Source organism: Pristiophorus japonicus, chromosome 18 (genome assembly GCF_044704955.1).
Source record: "Pristiophorus japonicus isolate sPriJap1 chromosome 18, sPriJap1.hap1, whole genome shotgun sequence".
Lineage (NCBI taxonomy): Eukaryota > Metazoa > Chordata > Chondrichthyes > Pristiophoridae > Pristiophorus > Pristiophorus japonicus.
In genome coordinates this window covers 113,554,923-113,582,334 of record NC_091994.1, presented here as the reverse complement: position 1 = coordinate 113,582,334, position 27,412 = coordinate 113,554,923, and the positions used below count along the sequence as shown (strand labels likewise).

General features: G+C 44.0%; 1 protein-coding gene across 11 annotated transcripts in view; it reads right to left on the bottom strand.

Annotated features, from left to right (window-relative positions):
• The window catches only part of gabrd (gamma-aminobutyric acid type A receptor subunit delta), a 75,991-nt gene that overhangs the window by 23,281 nt on the left and 25,298 nt on the right, over positions 1-27,412 (bottom strand). For 7 of the 11 annotated variants that reach the window (XM_070860625.1, XM_070860635.1, XM_070860626.1 and 4 more), the window contains 3 exons: positions 11,082-11,194; positions 4,631-4,698; positions 572-792 (listed from right to left, as the gene is read on the bottom strand). In XM_070860625.1, coding sequence (XP_070716726.1) covers positions 572-792; positions 4,631-4,698; positions 11,082-11,194 — 402 coding nt within the window. Of the gene's footprint in view, positions 1-571; positions 793-4,630; positions 4,699-10,476; positions 10,541-11,081; positions 11,195-15,839; positions 15,923-20,252; positions 20,412-27,412 lie in introns of those variants that run through there. The other 4 variants (XM_070860627.1, XM_070860632.1, XM_070860633.1 and 1 more) reach the window with 4 other exon arrangements.

Here is a 27,412-nt window from a genome sequence, read left to right as displayed (position 1 = left end):
TGGAACTGGAAATGTGCAAGTAACCGACAATCTGCTAACTTCCTGCTCCAGCGTCAATTGACTTGGAGTTGAACTCAAAATGTTTTGTACAGGCAACAGTTAGATTATGTGGATGTAATGGGACCAGACAGTTTAAATGCAATTGCACCTTAGCTTCAGAATAATACTCTGTGCATTACACAGTAATAGAATTCCTGTTGTTACAAAACAGCGAATTATACAACTTACCATGAACAATGCCATGGGAGGTGTCCTAGTTGTATATAACTTTCTGTAATATGCAGTCTACAAACAGAACATTGGCTAGTAAATTCCACACATAAACAGTCATTTTACAGGCCCGTACTGCCAGCTGGGAGCCCTGACCATCGGAAACACATATCAGAAATTCAGGCACACACCCTCGCCATCATTGTCTGACCGGCAATGGTCAGAAAACCGTAGGAAATATGCTCGCAGCACAGATTCACAAAGTTACCCACATAATGCTATGATTATTTGAAATGGGATATATTTATAAAGTTACACACATATCTATTCAGCCGTACTAAGTGCCAGAAATTAATCCAACCTGATGCTGTAGAGTATGACGCCATCGGGCTGAAGCCTGATAAGTTTGTTTTCCACCGTAACATCGTGAAACCAGGCCGACTTTGCATTCACTATGTACGTGTCCGGCAACCACAGTTTATCCACAAAGCGGCTGTCTAGGCCCAAGGTCTTGTTGGTGTGGTTGTAGGACAACCGATCATCTTTCCAGATCTGACGTAGGAAAACAGTCATTGTGTACTCCTGACAAAAAGGACAGAAGCGATACTTCAAGGGAGAGTTCCGATTCTCAGCGTGATACTGAATTTATCAGCTATTTGCCCACTTGTTATTTTATAGAGGCTTGATCCTCCTAAACCATAAGTAATTAGCATTCACAGCTATGAATTTCTCTTTTGCATAGTGTTGCACAGTGTGTTATTGGTTTCCCATAATTTTTTGCAATTCCCTGATTAGGAGTATACATTCTCATAAAAGAGAGAAAGACTTGCATTTATATAGCACCTTTCAGGACCACCGGATGTCTCAAAGCGCTTTACAGCCAATGAAGTACTTTTGAACTGTAGTCACTGTTGTAATGTGAGAAACGCGGCAGCCAATTTGCACACAGCAAGCTTCCACAAACAGCAATGTGATAATGACTAGATAATCTGTTTTTGAAATGTTGATTGAGGGATAGATATTGGCCCCAGGACACCAGGGAGAACTCCCCTGCTCTTCTTCAAAATAGGATCTTTTATGACCACTTGCGAGAGCAGACAGGGCCTCGGTTTAACATCTCATCCGAAAGACGGCACCTCCGACAGTGCAGCTCTCCCTCAGCCCTGCACTGGAGTGTTAGCTTAGAATTACGTGCTCGAGTCCCTGGAGTGGGACTAAAACCCACGACCTTCTGACACAGAGGCGAGTGTGCTGCTCACTGAGCCACAGCTGACACTCTAAAGGGCAGAAAGGAACATTTTTGAACATATTAAACAATAGTTAACAGCACTGGTTATACTCTACTATTTCACTAGGTTTTTCCTCTTCGGCAGCTTAAAGGGGGAATCCTGTCCCAGGCTGGGGAACAGCATCTGGCCTTTGCTAGACCCAGCATGCAGTACCAGTACTGGGTGTGATCGTCCCTTGTGGGGTGGGCCGTTTAATCTGTAAAAAGGCTTATGCTGACCCTAACAATGCTGGACCCCAGTAACGTGCTAACATTACTCGCATCCAGTGGCGGTACTGACAGAAAAATATGACAATGATGTCACTTCATTATTAACATCTTATTTGGTTTTTGTCTTCCCCTGTTGGGTGGGCACTTCCCACATCCCCTGTCCAGAAATAGACGGAGACCCAGTGGGACAAGTTCCAAGTTCCAAGTTCCCACCACATTTTCCACCCCTTCCCACAGAAAACTGTTGCAGCTCAAGGAAGATCCTCACTGGACAATGGTTGCTAGAACGGTGCCTGTCTCGAAAGGTTTTTGAAGCAGGAGTGGACCTATGGGAAACTGTTGGTGTTCATTACTGAGTAGATCCTATTGTGAACAGAATCTTCTAAATTATGCCACTGTGGCAGCTACCTCAAGGGCCCAATTTCATTGTAAGAAAAACAGAAAATGCTGGTGTAATGTATTTGCTTCATGGGTTCTTTGCTCAAGAATTCATAGCAACTCATTGCTATTAAGAACCAGTTGGTTTATTAACAAAGGTTTAACAGTCACATGACACATTACCAGTTCATCCACCAGGCTCACAACCACCTGCCCCATCGTGGATCCCCCGAACCGAACTGGCTGGGGTTTTATTAAGTCTAGTGAACATCACGTGACTGGCTAAGCTGCTCACAATGCAAAGCTCTACAAACCTGTGATTTTTTTTGAATGGAAGGCCGTGCAGAATCCTCCTGAGAGCGGATTGGCTGCATGTTTCCCGTCCTGTCGCCCTTAAACCCGGAAATGGGCGGGTTGGAGGCGGGCTATGGTCGGGATTCACATTTGCAGGACTTCAACCTCCCACCGTACGCCAACCCTCCCAGTTTTTTGGGTTAAAATCACGCCACTCCCCAGTGTTTAGGTTCGGACAGGAGTACGGTACCATAGTGGTTATGTTATTGGACTAGTAATCCAGAGGCCTGGACTAATGATCTGGAAACATGAGTTCAAATCTCACCATGGCATCTGGGGAATTTAAATTCACTTAATTAAATAAATCTGGAATAAAATCAAAAAGCTAGTATCAGTAATGAAACTGCTGGATTGTGGTTAAAAACCCATCTGGTTCACTAATGTCCCTTTTGGGAAGGAAATCTGCCGCCCTTACCCGGTCTGGCCGATATGTGACTCCAGACCCACAGCAATGTGGTTGACTCTTAACTGCCCCCTGAAATGGCCCAGCGAGACACTCAGTTGTATTGAGGAAGGCAGGCTCACCACCACCTTCTCGAGGGCAAGTAGGGATGGGCAATAAATGCCGGCTCACATCATATGAATGAATTTTTTTTAAACATGTAAATCCAGTATCTTCAGGGGGAGAGGAGACTGGAGGGAAGCTAATGTCCTACCAGAACTAAGAAGAAGAAACTTGGATTTAAGTAGCAACTTTCACATCTTTAAGACATCTTAAAGCACTCCACAGCTAATTAATTACTTTTAAAGTGTAGTCAATGTTTTATAGGTAAATATGGCAGCTACTTTGCACAAAATAAGGTCCCACAAACAACAAATGAGATAAATGACTAGATAATCTGCTTGGGTGCTTTGAGGGATAAATGTTGTCCAGAACATCTGGAGTACTGTCTGCTCTTCACATTAAAAGACAAAGTGAAGTTTCTATGCTGCAGGTTCACGATATCTGCCCTGAAGTAGAGCTTGTGCCATTCACCGGGAAACAGCTGTTTCACCAGGCTGCCTTATTATATTGCCATTTCCCACAAAGACAATTTATATAGAAAGAAAAGGGCCTGAATTACTAAAGATGGGGAGAAGCAGAGGTCTATCAGTTATTCATTCAGAGCCTGACAATTTAAATGAAGCTGTCTGGATTCTCATTCCTATCTTCAGAGGTTGAAAGATTATCTGCCACTCATTGTCTTAGAGAAAAACAACATATTGTAATGTATATTAATACATCAAAAACCATGTAAAATGCCATCTGTATAACACTTATTTTAGAAGCTTCACAGGAAAGCACATTATGGTGAAAGGCATGTCACAGAGAAAATATTTCTGTGGCTTCTCTCTTGGTAATGAAGCCTTTAACAATGCATCATATCCGAGATTGTGGGACAGATTAGGGAGAGTTTGCGACACATTTACTTCCATTACCAAACACATGTATTGGCAAGTAATAATGCCTACCCTAGTCCTTTCATTATCTTTTTCATTTTTGTGTGACACCTTATTTAGGATGAGGTTAACCAGATTCAGACGCAGTTTTCAGTCCGCCCGCTCTGACAAGCCAGAATATTACTACAGGGTTTGAGAAACTTCTCATCCCCACATAGTGCTGCCTCTTGGCCAGCCAAGGCTTTGTTTCACAAGCCCAACAATGTGTACTCACTCAGAGCTCTGCTGTGTTGCGCATTCTGTTTTATTTTGTTATGTTACAGACAACATACCCGTCAGCAATGTTGTTAGCACTCTCTCTCGCCTCTGAGGTAGAAGGTTGTGGGTTCAAGTTCCACTGCAGGGACTTGAGCACAAAATATCCAGGGAGCGCTGCACTGTCGGAGGTGCCATTTTTCGGATGAGACGTTAAACCGAGGCCCGGTCTGCTCTCTCAGGTGGACATAAAGATCCATGGCAGTATTTCAAAGAAGAGCAGGGGAGTTATCCCCAGTGCCTGGTCAATAATTATCCCTCAATCAACATAACAAATAAAACATGATCCGGTCATTATCACATTGCTGTGTGTGGGAGCTTGCTGTGCACAAATTGGCTGCCGCGTTTTCCACATTACAATAGTGACTACACTCCAAAAATACTTCATTGGCTGTAAAGCACTTTGGGACGTCCGGTGGTCATGAAAGGCGCTATATAAATCCAAGTCTTTCTTTTCACATACATCTTTTTAAACAAGGAAAGAGGAAAGAGTACCATATTAGCTTCCGATATGTGATCAATACTGGCAACTTCTATAGCCAGTGCTACGTTCAAAGGAGGCCCTGTATAATCAAAGCACAAAATCAGTAAATTACAAAGACTTTAAAGAAAAATATCCATACATTATGGAATTTGAATAAATTAATGTTAAACCGCATAGCATATTACCTATGTTTGATCTCCAATTACCCACACAAACCCATCGCACAACAACACCGTGGTGCCCTTGATGCGGCTGAATATTCGTGACAATTAACCTGAACATATACATGAAGATGGATGATTAATATTTATATCTGAACTGCAGCGGTTAGATTAGCCTGATCATTAACAATTGGGCTTGGTGTTACAATGGACTTTGATCCCCTCTGAATGTATACGTGAATTCGATAACCATGTGCTGCCAGTTCACAATACTTCTCCATCGGTGCTTTAGGTTATAAGAACATAAGAATTAGGAGCAGGAGTAGGCCATTCAGCCCCTTGAGCCTGCTCCACCATTCAACCTCCACCATTCAATCTTCGACCTCAACTCCACTTTCCCATTCTATCCCCATATCCCTTAATATCCAAAAATCTAGCGCTCTGTGTCTTGAATATGCTCAAGGACTGAGCCTCCACAGCCCTCTGGAGCAGAGAATTCCAAAGATTCACCACCCCGAGTGAATAAATTCCTCCTAAATGGCCGACCTCTTATCCTGAGACTGTGACCTCTGGTTCTAGACTCCTCTGCCAGAGGAAACACCCTCCCTGCATCTACCCTGTCAAACCCTGCAAGACTTTTGTATGTTTCAATGAGATCACCTCTCATTCTTCTAAACTCTAGAGGCTATAGGCCTAGTCTACTCAATCTCTCCTCATAGGGCAATCCCCCCACCCCAGGAATCAGTCTGGTGAATCTTCGTTGCATTTCCTCTATGGCAAGTATATCCTTCCTTCGGTAAAGAGACCAAAACTATACACAATACTCCAGGTGTGGTCTCACCAGGGCCCTATATACTTGCAGTAAGATGTCTTTACTCTTATATTCAAATCCTCTTGTCATCAAGGTCAACATACCATTTGCTTTCTTAATTGCTTGCTGTACCTGCATGTTAACACAGTGATTGGTGCCATATATATAAGATGTGGGTATGGCTGAAGGTCATGTGGTTCCACGGTTCAAAAAAAGTCTTAAAGTGACAGTCACTGTAAACATGGAAAAGAAAAATCACTGGACCCCCAGGTCCCTCTGAACACCAACATTTCTCAATCTCTCACCATTTAAAAATACTCTGCTTTTCTAGTTTTCCTACCAAATTGGATAACTTCACATTTCTCCACATTGTATTCCATTTGCCGTGTTCTTGCCCACTCACTGAGCCTGTCTATATCCCCTTGAAGCCTTTTTGCATCCTCCTCACAACTTACATTCCCACCGAGCTTTGTATCATCAGCAAACGTGGATCTATTACATTTGGCCCACTCATTGATATAGATTGTGAATAAAACTACAGCCTACATTCCCAATTTGTGTGTTTGGTCTTTTTTTTCCTACTTTTCCTCCCCTCATCTCGAGGTGCTGGCATGTGCTGGTGTGCTGTTCGTGGATATCTGCCAGCCTTCGGTCCCATATCCAAGTGGTCATCCTTTAGATGTGAGTTAGGGCAGTGAGCACAGAGTGGGTACTGGAGTTGGCCCCGATCCAGCCCTCATCCAATGACCACACATAGGAACATGAGTAAGTCATTCAGCCTCTTGAGCTTGCTCCGCCATTCCATTCGATCATGGCTGAACGACACCTCAACTCTATTTACCCGACTTTACTCCACACTGTCATGTATGTACATGTTGTTTGTAGCCACTAGATGGCGTCGTTGTTGGAGGCCACTGAGCAGCATGTACATGGTGCTACTCAGGTATAAAAGTCCAGCCATTTTGAGAGTCAGACACTTTGGGCCGAAGTAAAGCAAAGCCAAGGTTGTACCTTGCTTAGTTAAACAGTACTCAGTTTGAATCTTTATTGCATACATAACATTTGGCGAAGAGAATACAAGAATCTTTGTTTGCAAAGTGAGCACAATTGGATTTTTAGAGCGATTCGTGGAGGGAGAAGATTGGGCAGACTTTGTGAGCCGTTTGAACCAGTACTTCGTGGCCAACAAAATGAAGGGGGTCGACGATGTAGATCGGCGCTGGACCGTGTTCCTCACTGTGTGCGGTTCGAAGATCTACGGTCTGATAAAGAATCTACTCTTGCCTAGTGATCCAACAGAGAAAACGTACGAGGAGTTGTGTATATTGGTACAGGAGCACCTCAAGCCAGACGATGGCATCATCATCTCGAGATACAGGTTTATACACACGTTCGATCGGAGGGCCAGAGCGCGGCGGGATTCGTTGCCGACCTGAGACATCTAGCGGGACCGTGCAAGTTCGGGACGGTGCTGGCAGACATACTGCGGGACTTCTTTGTTATCGATATCAACCACGAGGTGATCCTGTGCAAACTTCTGGTGGTGGAGGAGTTGGATTTAAAAAGGGCCATCCAGATCACTCAATCATGTGTGACGACGGACAGGAGTCTAAAGCAAATAGCGGTGAAGAACCGAACCTCGGCAAGTACTGTAAATGCGATTGAGTCGGCGTTCGGCAGAGCGGCACATGGCACGGCCTATCCGGCTGTGTTCGCGAAACCTGTGGCTGCCCAAAGTCCGCCAGCGGGAATGTATCCGACTTCTCCGTGTTGGCATTGTGGGGAAAATCATCGGCACCAGCAGTGCCGATTTAAGCAATATCGTCGCAAAGGCTGTCTGAGAGTAGGGCATCTCCAGCGCAAGTGTCCGCAGATGAGCAAGAGAGCTGCGACGCACCACGTGGAGGATGAGAGTCAGACTAGCGTGGATCCGGATACGCAATCTGAGATGCCAGAGGAGGAAGTGTATGGACTGTACTCTTTCATAACCAAGAGCAAACCAATTTTGATTAATGTAAGTTTAACAGGATACCGGTATCGATGGAACTGGACACAGGGTCGAGTCAGTTGATCATGAACGAGAAAGCATTTAATAAGCTGTGGGATACTAAGACTATGAGGCCCAAGCTGAGCCCTGTTAAAGCCAAGCTGCGCACGTACACCAAAGAATTGATAAAGGTGATTGGCAGTGCACAAATTTAATGTGTCGTATAACGGTGATTTGATGTTGGCCTATATGATGCAGGAGCTGGTCGAGATGTCGAAGAGACTTACATGCATTAACATGCACAAAGGACTGTTTATTTACCACAGGTGCCCGTTTGGAATTCGCTCGGCTGCAGCAATATTCCAGAGGAATATGGAAAGTCTACTGAAGTCCGTTCCCAGAACCGGCGTGTTCCAAGATGACATCCTGATCACTGGTCGTGACTCCAAGAAACATCTGAACAACCTGGAAGAGGTTCTACTGCGTTTGGACAGAGTGGGACTCAGACTTAAAAGCTCGAAGTGCGTCTTCATGGCACTGGAGGTCAAATTTCTCAGGAGGAACATTGCCGCTGATGGCATCAGACCTACTGACATGAAAACCAAAGCCATCAAGAATGCACCCAAGCCGCAGAACGTGATGGAGCTGCATTCGTTCCTGGGTCTACTCAACTACTTTGGTAACTTCCTACCTAAATTGAGCACCTTACTTGAACCACTGTATATGCTATTGAGAAAAGGCAACAACTGGGTGTGGGGTGCATTGCAAGACAGAGCTTTCGAGAAAGCCACCAATCTGCTTTGCTTGAACAAGCTGCTGGTACATTATGACCCATGTAAATGTTTAGTTTTGGCCTGTGACGCATCATCGTATGGAATTGGTTGCGTGTTACAACAAGCCAATGAGTCGGGGAAATTTCAACCTGTTGCGTATGCATTCAAAAGTTTGTCTAAAGCAGAAAAAGCCTACAGCATGGTCGAAAAAGAAGCTTTAGTGTGTGTGTACGGTGTTAAAAAGATGCATCAATACCTGTTCAGTCTGAGGTTCGAATTAGAGACCGATCACAAGCCGCTCATTTCGTTGTTTTCCGAGAGCAAAGGTATCAATACCAATGCTTCATCCCGCATCCAAAGGTGGGCGCTGACATTATCTGCCTATGATAATGTCATTCGCCACAGACCAGGCACAGAGAATTGTGCCAATGCTTTGAGCCAGTTGCCGTTGCCTACATCGGAGGTGGAAATGCCACAACCGTCAGATTGAATGTTAATCATCGATGCTTTGAGAGTGAAGGTACCCCTGTCATGGCTCAACAAGTTAAGACCTGGACCAGCCAGGACCCGATATTATCGGTGATAAAGGGTTGCATCCTCAAAGAGGATTAGTCCGCCATACCTAAGCAAATGTGCGAGGAGGCCAAACCGTACATTCGTCGCAAGGACGAACTGTCTATTCAAGCAGATTGCATATTGTGGGGCAATCGAGTTGTAATGCCGAAGAAAGGGAGAGAGAAGTTTGTGCGTGAGTTACACAGTACACATCCGGGTATAGTGATGATGAAGGCCATCGCCAGGTCCCACGTATGGTGGCCAGGAATTGATTCTGAGCTGGAAGCATGCGTGCATCAGTGCAACACCTGCATACAACTCAGCAAAGCACCAAAGAAATCACTGTTGAGTCTGTGGTCATGGCCATCCAAACCTTGGTCCAGGATCCATGTAGATTTTGCAGATCCCTTCCAGGGAAAGATATTTTTAGTGGTGGTGGATGTTTATTCGAAGTGGACAGAATGCATAATCATGTCATTAAGTTCGTCCACGGCAACCATAGAGAATCGCAATGTCATGTTCGCGACACATGGTCTGCCGGATATAGTGGTGACAGACAATGGGTCGTGTTTCACCAGTCAGGTGGTTCAGGAGTTTGTAAAATTTAATGGCATAAAATATGTAAGGTCAGCACCATTCAAGCCTGCATCCAACGGGCAAGCAGAACGTGCTGTACAAATTATCAAGCAAAGCATGAGGAGAGTAACCAAGGGTCACTGCAGACCCGCTTGTCTTGCATACTGCTGAGTTACAGGACAAGAGCCTACATACTCACAGCGGTCTCGCCTGCTGAACTCATGATGAAAAGAGGTCTTAAGACCAAGTTATCTCTCGTACACCCGGATTTAAGTAATCATGTTGAATACAGAAGACAGATTCAACAAGGGTACCACGATCACGCAACTGTGTCACGTGAGATTTCTGTTAATGATCCCGTATATGTGTTGAATTATGGCCAGGGTCCCAAATGGATCGCTGGTGCGGTCATAGCCAAGGAGGGCAACAGAGTATTTGTTATTAAGCTCAAGAATGGGAAAACTTGCAGGAAACACATGAATCAAACAAAGCTGAGGCACACAGATGAGCCAGTCGGACAAAGAAACCGTCGACGATTAACCAACCTACCAACAGCCTTCAGTGGACTCAGAATTTCCATCATGGACTTGTTCAATAAAAATGGACTTGCAATTCCTGACATGGCCACTGCCACCCCCAACAAGTCAGTCATCCAGCCACCAGCCACAACAGACTCCGCACATTCACCCAAGGCTGGAATCGAACTGAGACGGTCAACCCGGGAGCGTAAAGCACCGGACCGTCTCAACCTGTGAAAGGCCGTGATAAGATCTCAGAGGAGGGTATTGTCATGTATGTACATGTTGTTTGTAGCCACCAGATGGTGTCATTGTTGGAGGCCACTGAGCAGCACACACATGGCACTGCTCGGGTATAAAAGGCCAGCCATTCTGAGAGTCAGACACTTTGGGCCTAAATAAAACAAGGCAAGGTTGTACCTTGCTTAGTTAAACAGTATTCAGTTTGAACCTTTATTGCATACATTAACACACACCTTGATACCTGCAGTGTATTTGCTCCATGGGTTCTTTGCTTAAGAATTCACAGCTACACATTTGCTGTAAAGAACAAGTTGGTTTATTAGCAAAGGTTTAACAATCAAACTGAACCCGACCAGTTCATCCACCAGGTTCACAACTGCACGCCGCATCGTGGAGAACCTGGACTCAACTGGCTGGGGTTTTATTGAGCCTTGTGAACATCACATGACTGGCTAAGCCACTCACAATGCAACAGCTCCACAAACCTGCGAGCATGCTCACAGGTGCATACATTACACCGCCCTTACCGAACAAATATCTATCCATTTCAGTCTTGAAAATTCCAATGTACCCAGCAACCAGCCTTTTGAGCAGTTTTCCAAATTTTCACTACCTTTTGTCAAAAAGGGCTTTCTGATTTCATTCCTAAATGGCCGAGCTCCAAATGTACAATTTGCCCTCTTGTTTTTGATTCCTCCATCAGAGGACATAGTTTCTCTGTATCTACGCTATTGAATGCCTTTATCATTTTAAACACCTCGATTATATCACCGCTCAACTTTTTAAACTGCAGCTACAATGATCCTATCTGTCTTTGTGTTGTTGAACATGGGCTTACCTCCTATTCCTGGTCGAAAGTTCCGGGCGTATCCCTTCATTAAATCATCTAGATTTGGTAACCAGGAAATTTCTATATCAGTGGTTATATACTCCCCAAGATCATTCATTGCCCTGTTTAAAAAAAAGGTTTATTTAAGATTACTGAGTAAGTTTAAGTTCAAAGCAATGAGGTGGTGAAATGCAACCAACATTCCACTGATGGCTCCTCTGGTAAGGCAGTGTATAGCTGAACCACACAGGCCAGTAAAGTCTTAGGTTCTGAGCTATGTTCAGCAAGATAAAGGCACTACTGTTGGCCTCAGTGCCTCTGCAATACAGAAAGGAAATTTTGTCAGAGTTCATGTGAGAATGTGGAACTTGCTGCCACTGGGAGTGGTTGAAGCGAATAGTATAGATGCATTTAAGGGGAGGCTAGACAAACATATGAACATAAGATCATAAGAAATAGGAACAGGAGTAGGCCATATGGCCCTCGAGCCTGCTCCGCCATTCGATAAGATCATGGCTGATCAGATCATGGACAGCTCCACTTCCCTGCCCGTTCCCCATAACCCCTTATCATTTAAGAAACTATTTCTGTCTTAAATTTATTTAATATCCCAGCTTCCACAGCTCTCTGAGGCAGCGAATTCCACAGATTTACAATCCTCTGAGAGAAGAAATTTCTCATCTCAGTTCTAAATGGATGGCCTTTTATCCTAAGATTATGCCCCCTAGTTCTAGTCTCCCCCATCAGTGGAAACATCCTCTCTGCATTCACCTTGTCAAGCCCCCTCATAATCCTATATGTTTCGATAAGATCATCTCTCATTCTTCTGAATTCCAATGAGTAGAGGCCCAACCTACTCAACTTTTCCTCATAAGTCAACCCCTCATCTCCTAGTGAACCTTTTCTGAACTGCCTCCACAGCAAGTATATCCTTTCGTAAATATGGAAATCAAAACGCTGTCTATGTGTACAAAGGAAGATGGTTGTGGCTGTTGGAGGCCAATCATCTCAGCCCCAGTCCAGCTACTGTATATATGATTTTACTGTTTGCAATCTGCTGCATTTTGCTTCTTTGATAAGTGTCTGCATTAACTGTAATTAAAAGCATGTTGTTTCACTGAGCTATTGTCATTGATTTCATTTATTTGTTCTCCTTGGAGCAAAGGAGGTTGAGGGGCGATTTGATGGAGGTATACAAGATGGGTTTGGATAAGGTAGACAGAGAAAAACTGTCCCATTAACTGATGGTACCAGGACTAGGGGACACAGATTTAAGGTTTTGGGCAAGAGATACAGGGGGGATGTGAGGAAGAACTTTTTTTACGCAGGGAGTGGTAATGACCTGGAACTCGCTGCCAACGAGGGAGGTGGAAACATAGAAAATAGGTGCAGGAGTAGGCCCTTCGAGCCTGCACCACCATTCAATATGATCATGGCTGATCATGCAACTTTAATACCCCATTCCTGCTTTGTCTCCATATCCCTTGAACCCTTTAGCCATAAGGGCCATAAACTCCCTTTTGTATATATCTAACGAACTGGCCTCAACAACTTTCTGTGGTAGAGAATTCCACAGGTTCACAATTCTCTGAGTGAAGAAGTTTCTCCTTATCTCGGTCCTAAATGGCTTAACCCTTATCCTTAGACTGTGACCCCTGCTTCTGGACTTCCCCAACATCGGGAACATTCTTCCTGCATCTAACCTGTCCAATCCCATCAGAATTTTTTCTGTTTCTATGAGATCTCCTCTCATTCTTCTAAACTCCAGTGAATACAGGCCCTGTCGATCCAGTCTCTTCTCATATGTCAGTCCTGCCATCCCGGGAATCAGTCTGGTGAACCTTCGCTGCACTCCCTCAATAGCAAGAATGTCCTTCCTCAGATTAGGAGACCAAAACTGTTATGTCTTGAATAAGAATCTGACCAGATACTGTAAGCTCAAAGTAAGGTGTGACCATAGTCCTTTATTACAGATCTCAGAGTGCCTCTCCAGCCTGTGAGGCCTCCTTATGTACAGGTGCTCCCATGGGACTCCAGAGGATGAGTTCTCGGGTGGTTAAACAAGGTATTTACGGGTTTACATATATAACAAAAATTGTATACAATATTCAAGGAGTGGCTTCACCAAGGCCCTGTACAACTGCAGCAAGACCTCCCTGCTCCTATACTCAAATCCTCTTGCTATGAAGGCCAACATGCCATTTGCCTTCTTCGCCACCTGCTGTAGCTGCATGCCAACTTTCAATGATAAACAGAGACAATCAATGATTTCAGAAAGGACATTGGATAGGCACTTGAGGGAAATAAACTTGCAGGGCCACGGTGATAGAGCGGGGGAATGGGACTGACTGGATTGCTCTACAGAGAGCTGGCATGGACTCAATGGGCCAAATGGCCTCCTTCTGTGCCGTAATAATGACTGTATGACTCAAAGGTACAGGTAGTTTATTTGCAATGAGTCTGTAGCTCTGAAGTTCGACTGTCGCAGATGAATATGCTTCTGGGTAGCATAATGAATGTTGCTAGAAGTACACATTATTATAAGGTATGTGACTTAGTACTGTATACATCCCTGGCTTGCGATCACCATCGGAGCAGGCCGGGGAGTGGAAGGAGCAGTGTGGCGGTGTACCACTCCAGGGAGCAGCACGTGCTGGGGCAGGAGAGCAGCGGCAGTGAAGAATGACATCACCAAGGTCCAGGTCAGTGATTGGAGCGTGGGCAGGTACAGCAGGAGCGGCGAGGTCGGGGCGAAGGAGCGGCGAGGTCGGGGCGAAGGAGCAGTGAGAGACTGTAGAGGATGTGATCGGGGCCCAGGAGAGGCGTGAGTTCGGAGCCCAGGAGAGGCGAGGGCCCTGGGGCAGCACGGGCCCAGCCCACACTGCGATATGTGTGCGCACTGGGTCCGTGCAGCAGAGCTGGTCTCCAGTCATCCTGGTTAATCTTTGCTTCTGGACCAAGACCTAGCTCTGTCAAGCCCGTGAGGTGGCTGGTGTGCAACGGCCACCACACGTTAAAAAATCCACGCACAGGCATCTTCCACCCTTCAGGATTTAGTTTGGGATCCGGAATATTAGGTCCTTCATTGAAACACCTGTGAACTTTTTGATGTGGAAGCAAGGCATCCTTGATTCAAGAGACTGCCTATGATGATGACATTGTCCCACAAAGTTCATTTGCTAATTCTAAGCTGTCTTATAATTTAAAATGTACAGTATTCTCCCTTGCAGAATGTATTCAGGTCAATTAAATTGACAATTATTTTTCTTGGGATCTTTAACTCATCAATATTTTACCATACCAACAACATGAAAGAGATTTCCATTTTGAAAATACTTCTCACTTCTGAAGATTCTGTCACTTTCTATACACTGTTACACTTCAGAATGTTACAGTGGTATTCTCATTTTGGGACAGATCTATTGAAGAAATGCTTCACAGTGATTTCACATTCCTGAAGAAGGGCTCAATATGAAATGTTGACTTGTCTTGATCTCTCCACAGATGCTGACTGACCTGTGTGTGTCCAGCAATTATAGATTTTTTGTTTATTATTAATAATTCAATAATTGATTTCCTCAAAGTGTAACTGTGAAAATAAGCTAAAATTTCAATTGATTGGGAATAGTTAGAACGTTAGGTATAGTGATATATTATTTATATATTGAAAGAAAGACATGCATTTATATAACGCCTTTCACAACCTCAAAGCACTTTACAGCCAATGAAGTTATTTTTTGAAGTGTAGTCACTGTTGTAATGTGGGAAACGAGGCAGCCAGTTTGTGCACAGCAAGCTCCCACAAATAGCAATGTGATAATGACCAGATAATCTGTTTTAGTGCTGTTGATTGAGGGATAAATATTGCCCCAGGACACCGGGGAAAACTCCCCTGCTCTTCTTCGAAATAGTGTCCTGGGATCTTTTCTGTCCACCTGAGAGAGCAGACGGGGCCTCGGTTTAACGTCTCATCCAAAGGATGGCACCTCCGACAGTGCAGCGCTCCCTACACTGGAGCATTAGCCTATATTTTTGTGCTCAAGTCTCTGGAGTGGGACTTGAACCCACAACTTTCTGACTCAGAGGTGAGAGTGCTGGTCCCAAGTGATTTCAGCTTTACACCATTGCCAAACCTGTGGAGTTTAAAAAAAAATCATTCATGGGATGTGGGCGTCACTGGCAAGGCCGGTATTTATTGCCCATCCCTAATTGCCCCTTGAGAAGGTGGTGGTGAGCCGCCTTCTTGAACTGCTGCAGTCCGTGTGGTGAAGGTGCTCCCGCAGTGCTATTAGGGAGGGAGTTCCAGGATTTTGACCCAGCGATGATAAAGGAATGGAGATATACTTCCAAGTCAGGATGGTGTGTGACTTGGCGGGGAATCTGGAGGTGGTGGTGTTCCCATGCGCCTGCTGCCCTTGTCCTTCTAGGTGGTAGAGGTTGCGGGTTTGGGAGGTGCTGCCAAACAAGCCTTGGCTAATATCTCTTTCAGTTTGTTTGTATGTTAAGACACTGATGAATCATCGATTCCTGGACCATAGTAACACATATTCCAAAAAATGAAATCATCAACTAATTGTGAGGATACAACCCAAAAATGCTTAAATTGATACAATTCATGAAAAAAAGATTTAACTCTTGAAAAAAATTGTCAAATTCAGAGAAATGTATCAATTATAAATATTGATTTTCCCAAATAAAGGCTCTCCTCTCCGAGAGATTGAAAATTTAAACTAATTAAAGAAAGCGGAGACCAAATCTGCCCTGTACCTCCAGCATTGCTCCCGGGTACGTGGTGTCAGGGATACCGATGGCTTCTGGCCACCAGAATGTCCAAGAATTCCTTACGATTTTATTTTCATTCCATGTTGAGTAATACCACGTCTTGTTTACAGCGAAAAGATGAACGTGTTTCAAAGTGGGCCGTTTCACGGAGGAGGTCGTTCACGTTCCACACAATCCTCCTACTGTAGTTTCCACAGCTGTCAAATGTCAGAAAGATTAGAGCCCCCTAGCAGTGAATTAGCAAGCTGCTGTCAAATTTCCTGGGGCTAGATACAAAATGTACAGACCATGTTAACCCAAGCTGTATGCAAACTGGCTTCAATTTCAGTATTCGGTACCTGGTATCACAGAAATTTACAGCATGGAAGGAGGCCAATCGGCCCATCATGTTCGTGCCGGCTGACAAAGAACTATCCAGCCTAATCCCACTTTCCAGCTCTTGGTCCGTAGCCCTGTAGGTTACGGCAATTCAAGTGTATATCCAAGTACTTTTTAAATGCCATGAGGGTTTCTGCCTCGACCACCCTTTCAGGCAGTGAGTTCCAGACCCCCATTATCCTCTGGGTGAAAACATTTCCCCTCAAAACCTCCTACCAATTACTTTAAATCTATCCCCTTGGTTGTTGACCCCTCTGCTAGGGGAAACAGGTCCTTCCTATCCACTCTATCTAGGCTCCTTATAATTTTATATACCTCAATCAAGTCTCCCCTCAGCCTCCTCTGTTCCAAAGAAAACAACTCCAACCTATCCAACCTTTCCTCATAGCTAAAATTATCCTTGTTATTGTCCTTGTGCACCATTTTACCACTGATCTGAAGTCACAGTGTTATTATTTTTCTCTGTAAACTTACATTATAATTAAATATAGCCCTGTTTAATTCATTTTATTATTTATTACAACCCATTTTGCTTTCAGGAAAATGTATCTGAACTTTAGAACAAAGCTTTCTGACATTCCTTGTTCCTTCATGCTGACACACAGGCACGTAAATTCATGGCTTATTTTGATTGAAAAGAAATTTTAAAATGAAGTTGATTAATGGGAAAGGGGATAATGGAGATATAATTTCCCTATTGTATCAGCATAAAAATGGCAAAGGCACACCTGTGCTTCGATCCTCGAATGACTGATAGAATGGGCGGGCATACAGCAGATGAAATTCAATGCAGAAAAAGGTGAGGGTGATACATTTTGGTAGGAAGAATGAGGAGAGACAATACATGCTAAATGCTACAATTTTAAAGGGGTTGCAAGAAGAGGGAGACCTGGAGGAGTTTGTGCTCAATTCTTTGAAGCTAGCAAGACATGTTAACAGAGCAGTTAATAAAGCAAATGGGTTCCTGGGCTTTATACATAGAGGCATCCAGTACAAAAGCCAGGAAGTTATGCTATATAAAACAGTCACTCGGCCCCACAGGAGTAGTGTGTCCAATTCTGGGTACCACACTTTAGGAAGGATGTCAAGCCCATGGAGAGGCTGCAGAAGACATTGACCAGAATGGGACGAGAGATGAGGGACCATGTGGAGAGACTATAGAAGCTGGGTTTGTCCTCCTCAGAGCAGAGACAGTTACGGAGAGATGTAATAGAGGTGTTCAAAATGATAAGGGTTTTGATAGAGTGGATAGGGAGAAACTGTTTCCACTGGCAGGAGGGTTGATAACCAGAGTAAACCATATTTAAGATCAGTCAAAAAAGCCAGGGAGGAGATGAGGAGAATTTAAAAAAAATACAGCGCGTTCTTATGATCTGGAACACGCTGTCTGAAAGGGCGGTGGAAAGGGAATCAATAGCAACTTTCAAAAGGGAATTGGATAAATAGAAAGACTTGGATTTATATAGCGCCTTTCACGACCAACAGACATCTCCGTGCGCTTTAAAGCCAATGAAGTACTTTTGGAGTGTAGTCACTGTTGTAATGTGGAAAATGCGACAGCCAATTTGCACACAGCAAGCTCCCACAAACAGCAATGTGATAATGACCAGATAGTCTGTTTTAGTGATGTTGATTGAGGGATAAATATTGGCCAGGACACCGGGGAGAACTCCCCTGCTCTTCTTCGAAATAGTGCGTGGGATCCTTTACGTCCACCTGAGAGGGCAGACGGGGCCTCGGTTTAACGTCTCATCCGAAAGACGGCACCTCCGACAGTGCAGCATTCCCTCAGTACTGCACTGGGAGTGTCAGCCTGGATTTTTGTGCTCAAGTCCCTGGAGTGGGACTTGAACCCACAACCTTCTGACTCAGAGGGCAGTGTGCTACCCACTGAGCCATGGCTGACACTTAAAAAGGAAACATTGCAGAGCTATGGGGAGAGAGCAGAGGAGTGGGCCTAATTGGATAAGACACAACCGTCGAAATGGTCTCTTTCTGTGCAGTATGATTCTATGATATGTGACAAAATGTGCATGTGCAGGAGGTAGGGGAAGGGTTAATTAAAAAGATCTGGTGGATATGTTTGACAAAGCCTTTCCTGCTTGTGTTGATGTGATGGTGTAAATCATTGAATGGCATCACCATGACATTCACACTCAATGTTAAATTACTTTTGTGGTTTCTTTCTCCCCTCCTCCCCCATGAAAGATTTCCCAAACACTTTTTCCGTGAAGACAGTACTCCTGTGAGACTGAATCCTATATAGGAGGAGCATTCCCTTTGGCAAATAAGAACTGATTCTAAAAGTTCCACTTTATCATTAAGAGGATAGTGTGAAGTCATGTGTTGGCCAGATTGCTAATCTTGTCCCAGCTCTTACATTAGTATAGCTTTTCATACAACATATGATGAGTTTTAGCGATGGCCTATGGTTAAACTGAACTACCATAGAAAGTATCTTGAAGCTATTTTATAAAGAAAACAGCCAATACTTCACTCCGGATAAAGTTTAACTTGGTTTGGGTTAAATATCCAACCTTGCACAAGGTGACAAAAATAGAATCCGAGATTGTAGAGTTTATGGGACATTCTACATAATTCGTCAAATGCCAGCCTATAACAAGAGTGAGGACCACAGCATGACATTCCACAATATGTGGCACACAAGCTCTGATCCCTGTGTACTATTCGATACAAATGAAATGATTGAACTATAAATAAAAATAAGTTGAAAATCATGTGTTTTGACTGAAATTATCAAATCTCATCCTTTTCTTTAACCTTTGAATAATGTTCAATTATATTTCATTCGCTGTAAAGGCTTTAGGACGTCCTGAGGTCATGAAAGGCACTATATAAATGCAATTCTATCTAATTCTATCTATAACTAATTTTTTGGGGGGCGGGGGTTTAGAGATCTAATCATTAATTGCAGCCACATAGTGGAGGTACATCAATGATTTCGCTGAATGCTTGAAAATCCAGAATTAACTTCAGATGAACAACAGACCATGCTTCTGGCTCAACCGAGCTGTTTTCATGATTGTTACATTAATCCAGTAGAGCAATGCGTTGTGTTTTGAATTATTAGTTTAAACGTTAACTATTAAAAATGTTTAATATAAAATTCCGTGCAGGCTCGATTGTGAAATCTCAGCACACTGCCGCTGGCCAGTGTTCTGTACTGAATCTAAAACCTAAATCTAGGTTATCAAACATTGGAACAAGTACTAGCCGGCGGGTTAATGTGTATGAAAACTAACTGGCTTCTTCCCCATACCAAAAATGATCTCCATTCAAAAGTAGTGGAGAAGGAAGGGATTAAAATGTTTTTAAAAAACCCAGAGACACTTGGAAGACAGAACTAGGTCAATGCAATATGGAAGGGTTAACAAGTCTTTGCAAACTGTAGAAAGGGAAATTCATTTAAATTAATCCTGCATTTCCTCTGCCTTCAGAGCAGGCAATTAGCAAACAGCACTTGGTGTTTTACCAGCGGTATCCTCCAACCCAGTCAGTTAAAGGACAGGAAATATTGGCTGCAATATGTGTGTGTATACATACAGACATACATATGCACACATATACACATGCATATGTATACACACACATATATACATACATATGTATGTATATACACACATACTTCTACATATGTATACACACACATATACATATACACATGCATACGTACACACACATACACATGCATATGTATACACACATGCTGACATAGATATATGTTAAATATACATAATATATCAATATAAATGCAAGTCTTTCTTATTGTTGCGTGTGTCAATGTAATGTTTCTCTAATCTAACTATTAACCTGTTTCTTTATCTGACTGCATCGACACTGAAAGCAGGCAGTTTGTACAACCCCCTTCCCTTTTCCCCACAAAGTAGCAAGATTCACACTGAAAAAAAGTTACAAGCTTTTCAGAAATCGAATCGAGAGAGACATATTGTTAATCTAACTTAAAACAATGCAAGATCGCCAAGTGCAACACGGACTTACCGTATAAACTTATTGTGCTGCGCGCAGAGCAAAAGCAGGGATGTGACAATTAAAGTGATTAATTCCATTTTATTCCCCCTAAAGTTGGGAAGTGCAGCGCTGCCGATCGGTTTACGAGGCCGGCAGTGAGGGGCGACAGGGTTGTCTCCTTTCCATGTTGTAGGTGCTGATCCTGCAGCCCGAGGTTCTCCTTCCGAGCGGTGCACGGATCGCTGGGGGCACTGCTGGCCTCACCCAGCGCACTCACACACCAGCTTTCCCCCTTCACTGCACACCGCGCTCTGCCCACAGCCTCAATCTGCTGACACTTAAAGGGACAGCGCCAACCCCTGCCAGCTCTGGGCAACATTTAAAGCTGCACCACCCCAAACTGAAAAATCAGCAATCCCTACTTATAGTGTGCTCTTGAAAACACGCACTGCCGTTTCAACAGGGTTTTACTCCAGTGTTTAAAAAAAATTGTAATTTTTATCACAGTGGAGAAATTTGACACTCCACAAATATAGAAATTCATTTCTCAGGGCCAGCACGTTGGTTTAGCAGTGAATACGCTGTTAAAAACCCTCATTACACCGAATTTAACAAGGCTGAACATTTAATGGGGTGTTAACAGCGCTATTACCACGGAAAAGCGCAAGTTTCCGTCAGTTTCATTGACAGAGGGGGGAGGGGGGGTGGTCACGGTATTGATTAAAGAAACTATTACAGCTGTGAGGAGGGATGATATGTTAGCGGGATCATCAAACGAGGCCATATGGGTCGAATTGAAAAACAAAAAAGTGGCGATCACACTGCTGGGAGTGTACTATAGACCCCCAAACAGTGAGAGGGAGCTAGAAGAGCAAATATGTAGGCAAATTTCTGAGAAGTACAAAAACTATAGGGCAGTAATAGTTGGGGATTTCAACTACCCCAATATTAACTGGGATAAAATTAGTGTGAAGGATGTAAAGTGTATGACATTCCTAAAATGCATTTAGGAGAACTTTCTTAGCCAGTATGTAGCAAGCCCAACAAGGGAGGGGGCGGTTCTGGACTTAGTTTTAGTAAATTAAACTGAGCAGGTGGAAGGGTTATTAGTGGGAGAGCATTTTCATGCTAGTGCCCATAATTCAGTTAGATTTAAGGTAGTTATGGAAAAGGACAAGGATAGACCAGGAATAAAAGTTCCAAATTGGCAAAAAGCAAATTTTGCTAAGATGAGACGGGATTTAGCCATAGTGATCTGGAAACAGCTACTTGATGATAAATCATTGTCAGAGCAGTGGGAGGCATTCAAGGAGGAGATCCGGAGGGTTCAGAGCAAGTATGTGCCCTTAAAGAAAAAGGGTGGGACTAACAAATCTAGTGCCCCCTGGATGTCTAGGGATATACAGGGTAGGATAAAGAAAAAAAGGGAGGCTTATGACAGATACCGAGGGCTCAATACTGCAGGAACTCTAGAGGAATATAGAAAGTCCAGGGGTGCAATTAAAAAGGTTATTAGGAAAGCAAAGAGAGAGCATGAACAATTCTTAGCAAGTAAAATCAAGGAAAACCCAAAGATGTTTTATAAATATATTAAGAGCAAGAGGATAATTAAAGAAAGGATAGGGTCTATTAGAGATCTCAAGGGTAATGTGTGTGTAGAGGCAGAAGAAGTGGGTATGGTTCTTAATGAATATTTTGCATCTGTTTTCACAAAGGAGGGGGGCGATGCAGACATTGCTATCAGGGAGGAGGAATATGAAATATTAGATGAAGTAAACATAGTGAGAGAGGAAGTAAGGGGTTTAGCAGCTTTGAAAGTGGATAAATCCCCAGATCCAGATGAAATGTATCCCAGGCTGTTCAGCGAAGCAAAAGAGGAAATAGCAGAAGCCCTGACCATCATTTTCAAATCCTCTCTGGCTTCAGGTGTGGTGCCAGAGGACTGGAGGACTGCTAATCTGGTACCTTTGTTTAAAAAGGGAGAAAGGGATAGACCGAGTAATTACAGGCCAGTCAGCCTAACCTCAGTACTGGGAAAATTATTGGAAAGAATTCTGAGGGACAGGATAAATCTTCATTTAGAAAGACACAGATTAATCAAGGATAGTCAGCACAGATTTGTTAAGGGAAGGTCGTGTCTAACAAACTTGATTGAATTTTTTGAGTTGGTAACAAGGAGGGTAGATGAGGGGAGTGCGTTTGATGTAGTGTATATGGATTTTAGCAAGGCTTTTAATAAGATTCCACATGGCAGACCACGGTGTGGGAGCGAACAACCGCATTATTTGAGAACCTCAAATGTTCTTTCTGGGCAGTCTGTGGGATCAGCACTTGATGAGTTGAAACAGCTTTCTGATGAGCATGTGTTGTAAATTATGTAAACAGGCCTAAAAGCAAGGATATCTTGACAGGAAAGTTAAATAGTGGAATGTGTAAGTGTTATTCGGCCATATTCGTAATGGTCTGCAATATGTCAGCTTGGTCACTTGTATTTAGGGGACTAGGAAGAGCTTATGACAGCAATTAAGTCACTTCTGGTCATGATAATAAAATAATTAGAACTGTTAAATGCCTGCTTGTTTGGTTTATGTTGTTATTCTGTTGGCATGTGTATATATTTTTGACATATAGTGCTATGATTTATTGGTAGTATGCAGGGATTGTAATAATCAAAGGTGACATTTGGTACAAGAGATGTGAGTGAACCACTCTTTAGCAGCTCATACTGGGATCATGAAGTGTGATGTCTCACAGAGCTCTCACACTGGTTTTGTAAAGTATGGAGTTTCATTAAAATCCTGATTCTGCATTGCTGCAACTAAGTTTGTGTGTAATCTGCCGTTTAAAGTAATGAAACGAAAAAGAAAGCAGTCTGACTATAACGGTGTAGTTTCTTAATGAATATGTACCTCCATCAAGGACAAATTGGCATAACAAACACGCACACTTACACAACAACTTGTATTTATATAGTCTTTAACGTAGTAAAACGTCCCAAGACGCTTCACAGGAATATTATAAGAGCAAATTTTTGACACCGAGTCACATGAGGAGTAATTGGGCAGGTGACCAAAGTCTTGGTCAAAGAGGTAGGTTTAAGGAACATCTAATGATTTAAAAATATTAGCTTCTTTTCCATTTTTATAGAAACATAGAAAATAGGTGCAGGAGTAGGCCATTCAGCCCTTCGAGCCTGCACCGCCATTCAATGAGTTCATGGCTGAACATGCACTTCAGTACCCCCTTCCTGCTTTCTCGCCATACCCCTTGATCCCCCTAGTAGTAAGGACTTCATCTAACTCCCTTTTGAATATATTTAGTGAATTGGCCTCAACTACTTTCTGTGGTAGAGAATTCCATAGGTTCACCACTCTCTGGGTGAAGAAGTTTCTCCTCATCTCGGTCCTAAATGGCTTACCCCTTATCCTTAGACTGTGACCTCTGGTTCTGGACTTCCCCAACATTGGGAACATTCTTCCTGCATCTAACCTGTCTAAACCCGTCAGAATTTTAAACGTTTCTATGAGGTCCCCTCTCATTCTTCTGAACTCCAGTGAATACAAGCCCAGTTGATCCAGTCTTTCTTGATAGGTCAGTCCCACCATCCCGGGAATCAGTCTGGTGAACCTTCGCTGCACTCCCTCAATAGCAAGAATGTCCTTCCTCAAGTTAGGAGACCAAAACTGTACACAATACTCCAGGTGTGGCCTCACTAAGGCCCTGTACAACTGTAGCAACACCTCCCTGCCCCTGTACTCAAATCCCCTCGCTATGAAGGCCAACATGCCATTTGCTTTCTTAACCGCCTGCTGTACCTGCATGCCAACCTTTAATGACTGATGTACCATGACACCCAGGTCTCGTTGCACTTCCCCTTTTCCTAATCTATCACCATTCAGATAATAGTCTGTCTCTCTGTTTTTACCACCAAAGTGGATAACCTCACATTTATCCACATTATACTTCATTTGGCATGCATTTGCCCACTCACCTAACCTATCCAAGTCACTCTGCAGCCTCATAGCATCCTCCTTGCAGCTCACACTGCCACCCAACTTAGTGTCATCCGCAAATTTGGAGATACTACATTTAATCCCCTCGTCTAAATCATTAATGTACAGTGTAAACAGCTGGGGCCCCAGCACAGAACCTTGCGGTACCCCACTAGTCACTGCCTGCCATTCTGAAAAGTACCCATTTACTCCTACTCTTTGCTTCCTGTCTGACAACCAGTTCTCAATCCATGTCAGCACACTACCCCCAATCCCATGTGCTTTAACTTTGCACATTAATCTCTTGTGTGGGACCTTGTCGAAAGCCTTCTGAAAGTCCAAATATACCACATCAACTGGTTCTCCCTTGTCCACTCTACTGGAAACATCCTCAAAAAATTCCAGAAGGTTTGTCAAGCATGATATCCCTTTCACAAATCCATGCTGACTTGGACCTATCATGTCACCTCTTTCCAAATGCGCTGCTATGACATCCTTAATAATTGATTCCATCATTTTACCCACTACTGAGGTCAGGCTGACCGGTCTATAATTCCCTGTTTTCTCTCTGCCTCCTTTTTTAAAAAGTGGGCAGCAAGCGCTGTGACTAATACTGAAAACCAGTTTTGAAACCTTGGAGTACTTTGGTTCCTTGAGGACGTCTGGAAGTGATCGCATCAACAAAATTAAAAGACAAAGTTTTCACATGTGCAAGTGTCTTCCACTGCCCTGGTGGCCCAGTGGAGGCCACCAAAGGGCCATGCAGTGTGCGCAGCGGCCTTCCCCTTTAATCCAAGGGGAGAGGCGTTGAAGCACATCAGGGTTATGTGGGGCATCCACGTGGTACTGGCCTCAGCATCGCTCTACCATCCCGGGAGCGCCCCCCAAAGGAAGCGGCGAGCCGGAGACAGGGGTGTAAGGCCTAATTCCGCGTCAGGGGCAGGACTACCGGGTTGGGCAATAAATGTCAAAGCCCCGGAAGATTACTGCCCCCTATCGGGGTGCGGGACAATTTCGCCCCGAGTCTCTTCTGAATTGAAACCGTGTGACTTTATTCTCTGTTAAGTGTAGATTAGTGTAGCCCTGGTTTAGTACAAATCAGAGTATGTGGGATTCCCAATGCTTTCTCCTTTTGCCTCGCATGGCTGAAAGCTAACACGGCACTAGACCACTGCAATACAGGCTAACCTACTTGGTCATATTTATTCACAGATAAAATATATTAAAGCAACAAGATACAAAAAAGCACCCTTTCATAATAGAGCTGGAACCAGTCCACAAGCGGGTTAATAAACCTTCTTTTAGAAATCTGCTTGGAATATCATAGTTCCGTGGATAAATTCAGCCATTTAGTCTGTAGTGTTTCAGGAAGGGTAGCTGAATATAGGGTACTTATGTCTTAAAACAACTTCATGGATGTCTTTGCCAGAAAGAACTAGTAGCAGCCAGAACTGTGGTTTTATCCCAGGGGCAGCTTTCATAAAAAGCAATTTATTTGGAAGCAGACATGCAAACGAATATTCAGCACTCGAAGGATCATGAAATTTTACAGCACAGTAGGAGGCCATTAGTCTGATTGTACCCATGCCAGCTTTCTGAAAGAATAACATAGCCAAAATCTGAACCCATCCTTACTCGAGATCCGCACCTGCACTTCCAGCAGAGATTAAGATCAGGGGCCTGGGCTGATTTTCCATAGAGTCGTAGAAGGAGGCCATTCAGCCCCATACCGCACATGCTGGTTCTTTGTGCAATTAGTCCCACTCCCCTGCTATTTCTTCACAGCCCTATAAATTTTTCCTTTTCATGTTTTCATCCAATTCCCTTTTGAAAGTTACTACTGAATCTGCTCCCAACCTTCTTTCAGGCAGCGCGTTCCGGATCACAACAACTCGCTGCATAAAAAAAATTCTCATCTACCCTCTGGTTCTTTTGCCAATGACCTTAAATCTGTGTCCTCTGGTTACCGACCATCTGGGGTGTCTCGCACCGCGCCATTCTGCCACTGGAAACAGTTTCTCTCTCTATACTCTATCAAAACCCATAGTTTTGAACAACTCTATTAAATCTCCCTTTAACCATCTCTGCTCTATGGAGAACCCCAGCTTCTCCACTCTCTCCACATAACTGAGGTTCCTCATCCCTGGGATCATTCTGGTAAATTTCATCTTTACCCTCACCAGGGCCTTGACATCCTTCCTAAATTGCAGTGCCCAGCAGTGGACACAATATCCAGCTGAAGCCTAACCAGTATTTTATCAAAGTCTAGCATAACTTCCTTGCTTTTATACTCAATGGGGCGGAAATTCAGCTCCCAATAAGGCCCGTTACCGCCCGTTTGTGGAGGCCATACAGCGGAGTCGAGCGGCCGCCGATTTCTGGTCAAATGGCCACCGCAAGCTAAATTCAGCTCAGGGGTAGAATCTGGCGGTCTCCACTTCTGCCCCGTCGCTACCGACCGGCCGTGCGTGCGTCATCAGTGCATGCACCACCGGGACCCCCCGCGAGATTTAGCGAGCAAAATCTTATTGCCGCCGAGCGGTGTCCCTACAGCTTTTTCTGTCGGTGCACTTTGTATGCTCTCTCTCTGCCTTGGCTGTGCAGCGGCCACTAAAGGCGAGGGCTCAATGCCACGGCCGCCATTTTATTTTTTTGCTGGCCGACTTCCATGTTAGCCGGACTATTGAGCCCCCGGGTTCAGCCAAGCAGCCTGGTACCCCCCTCTTGGGTGCTAGACCGCTAGCCCGGCCAAAACCCTCCCTGGTGGCCCAGTATTCGATTGCGACTGATGGCCGATTCTCTCCCCTTCAACGGAGGCGAGGTACATGGTGACACAGAGGTACAATGGCATCACCACCGCTCTGCTCTTGAGTGACAGCGGTGTGGAATCCATACTGTAAAGTCCTTACACAATACCACAAATCCACACGAGGCACATTCTAATAAGAACATAAGAACATAAGAATTAGGAACAGGAGTAGGCCATCTAGCCCCTCGAGCCTGCTCCGCCATTCAACAAGATCATGGCTGATCTGGCTGTGGACTCAGCTCCACTTACCCGCCCTCTTCCCGTAACCCTGAATTCCCTTATTGATTAAAAATCTATCTATCTGTGATTTGAATACATTCAATGAGCTAGCCTCAACTGCTTCCTTGGACAGAGAATTCCACAGATTCACAACCCTCTGGGAGAAGAAA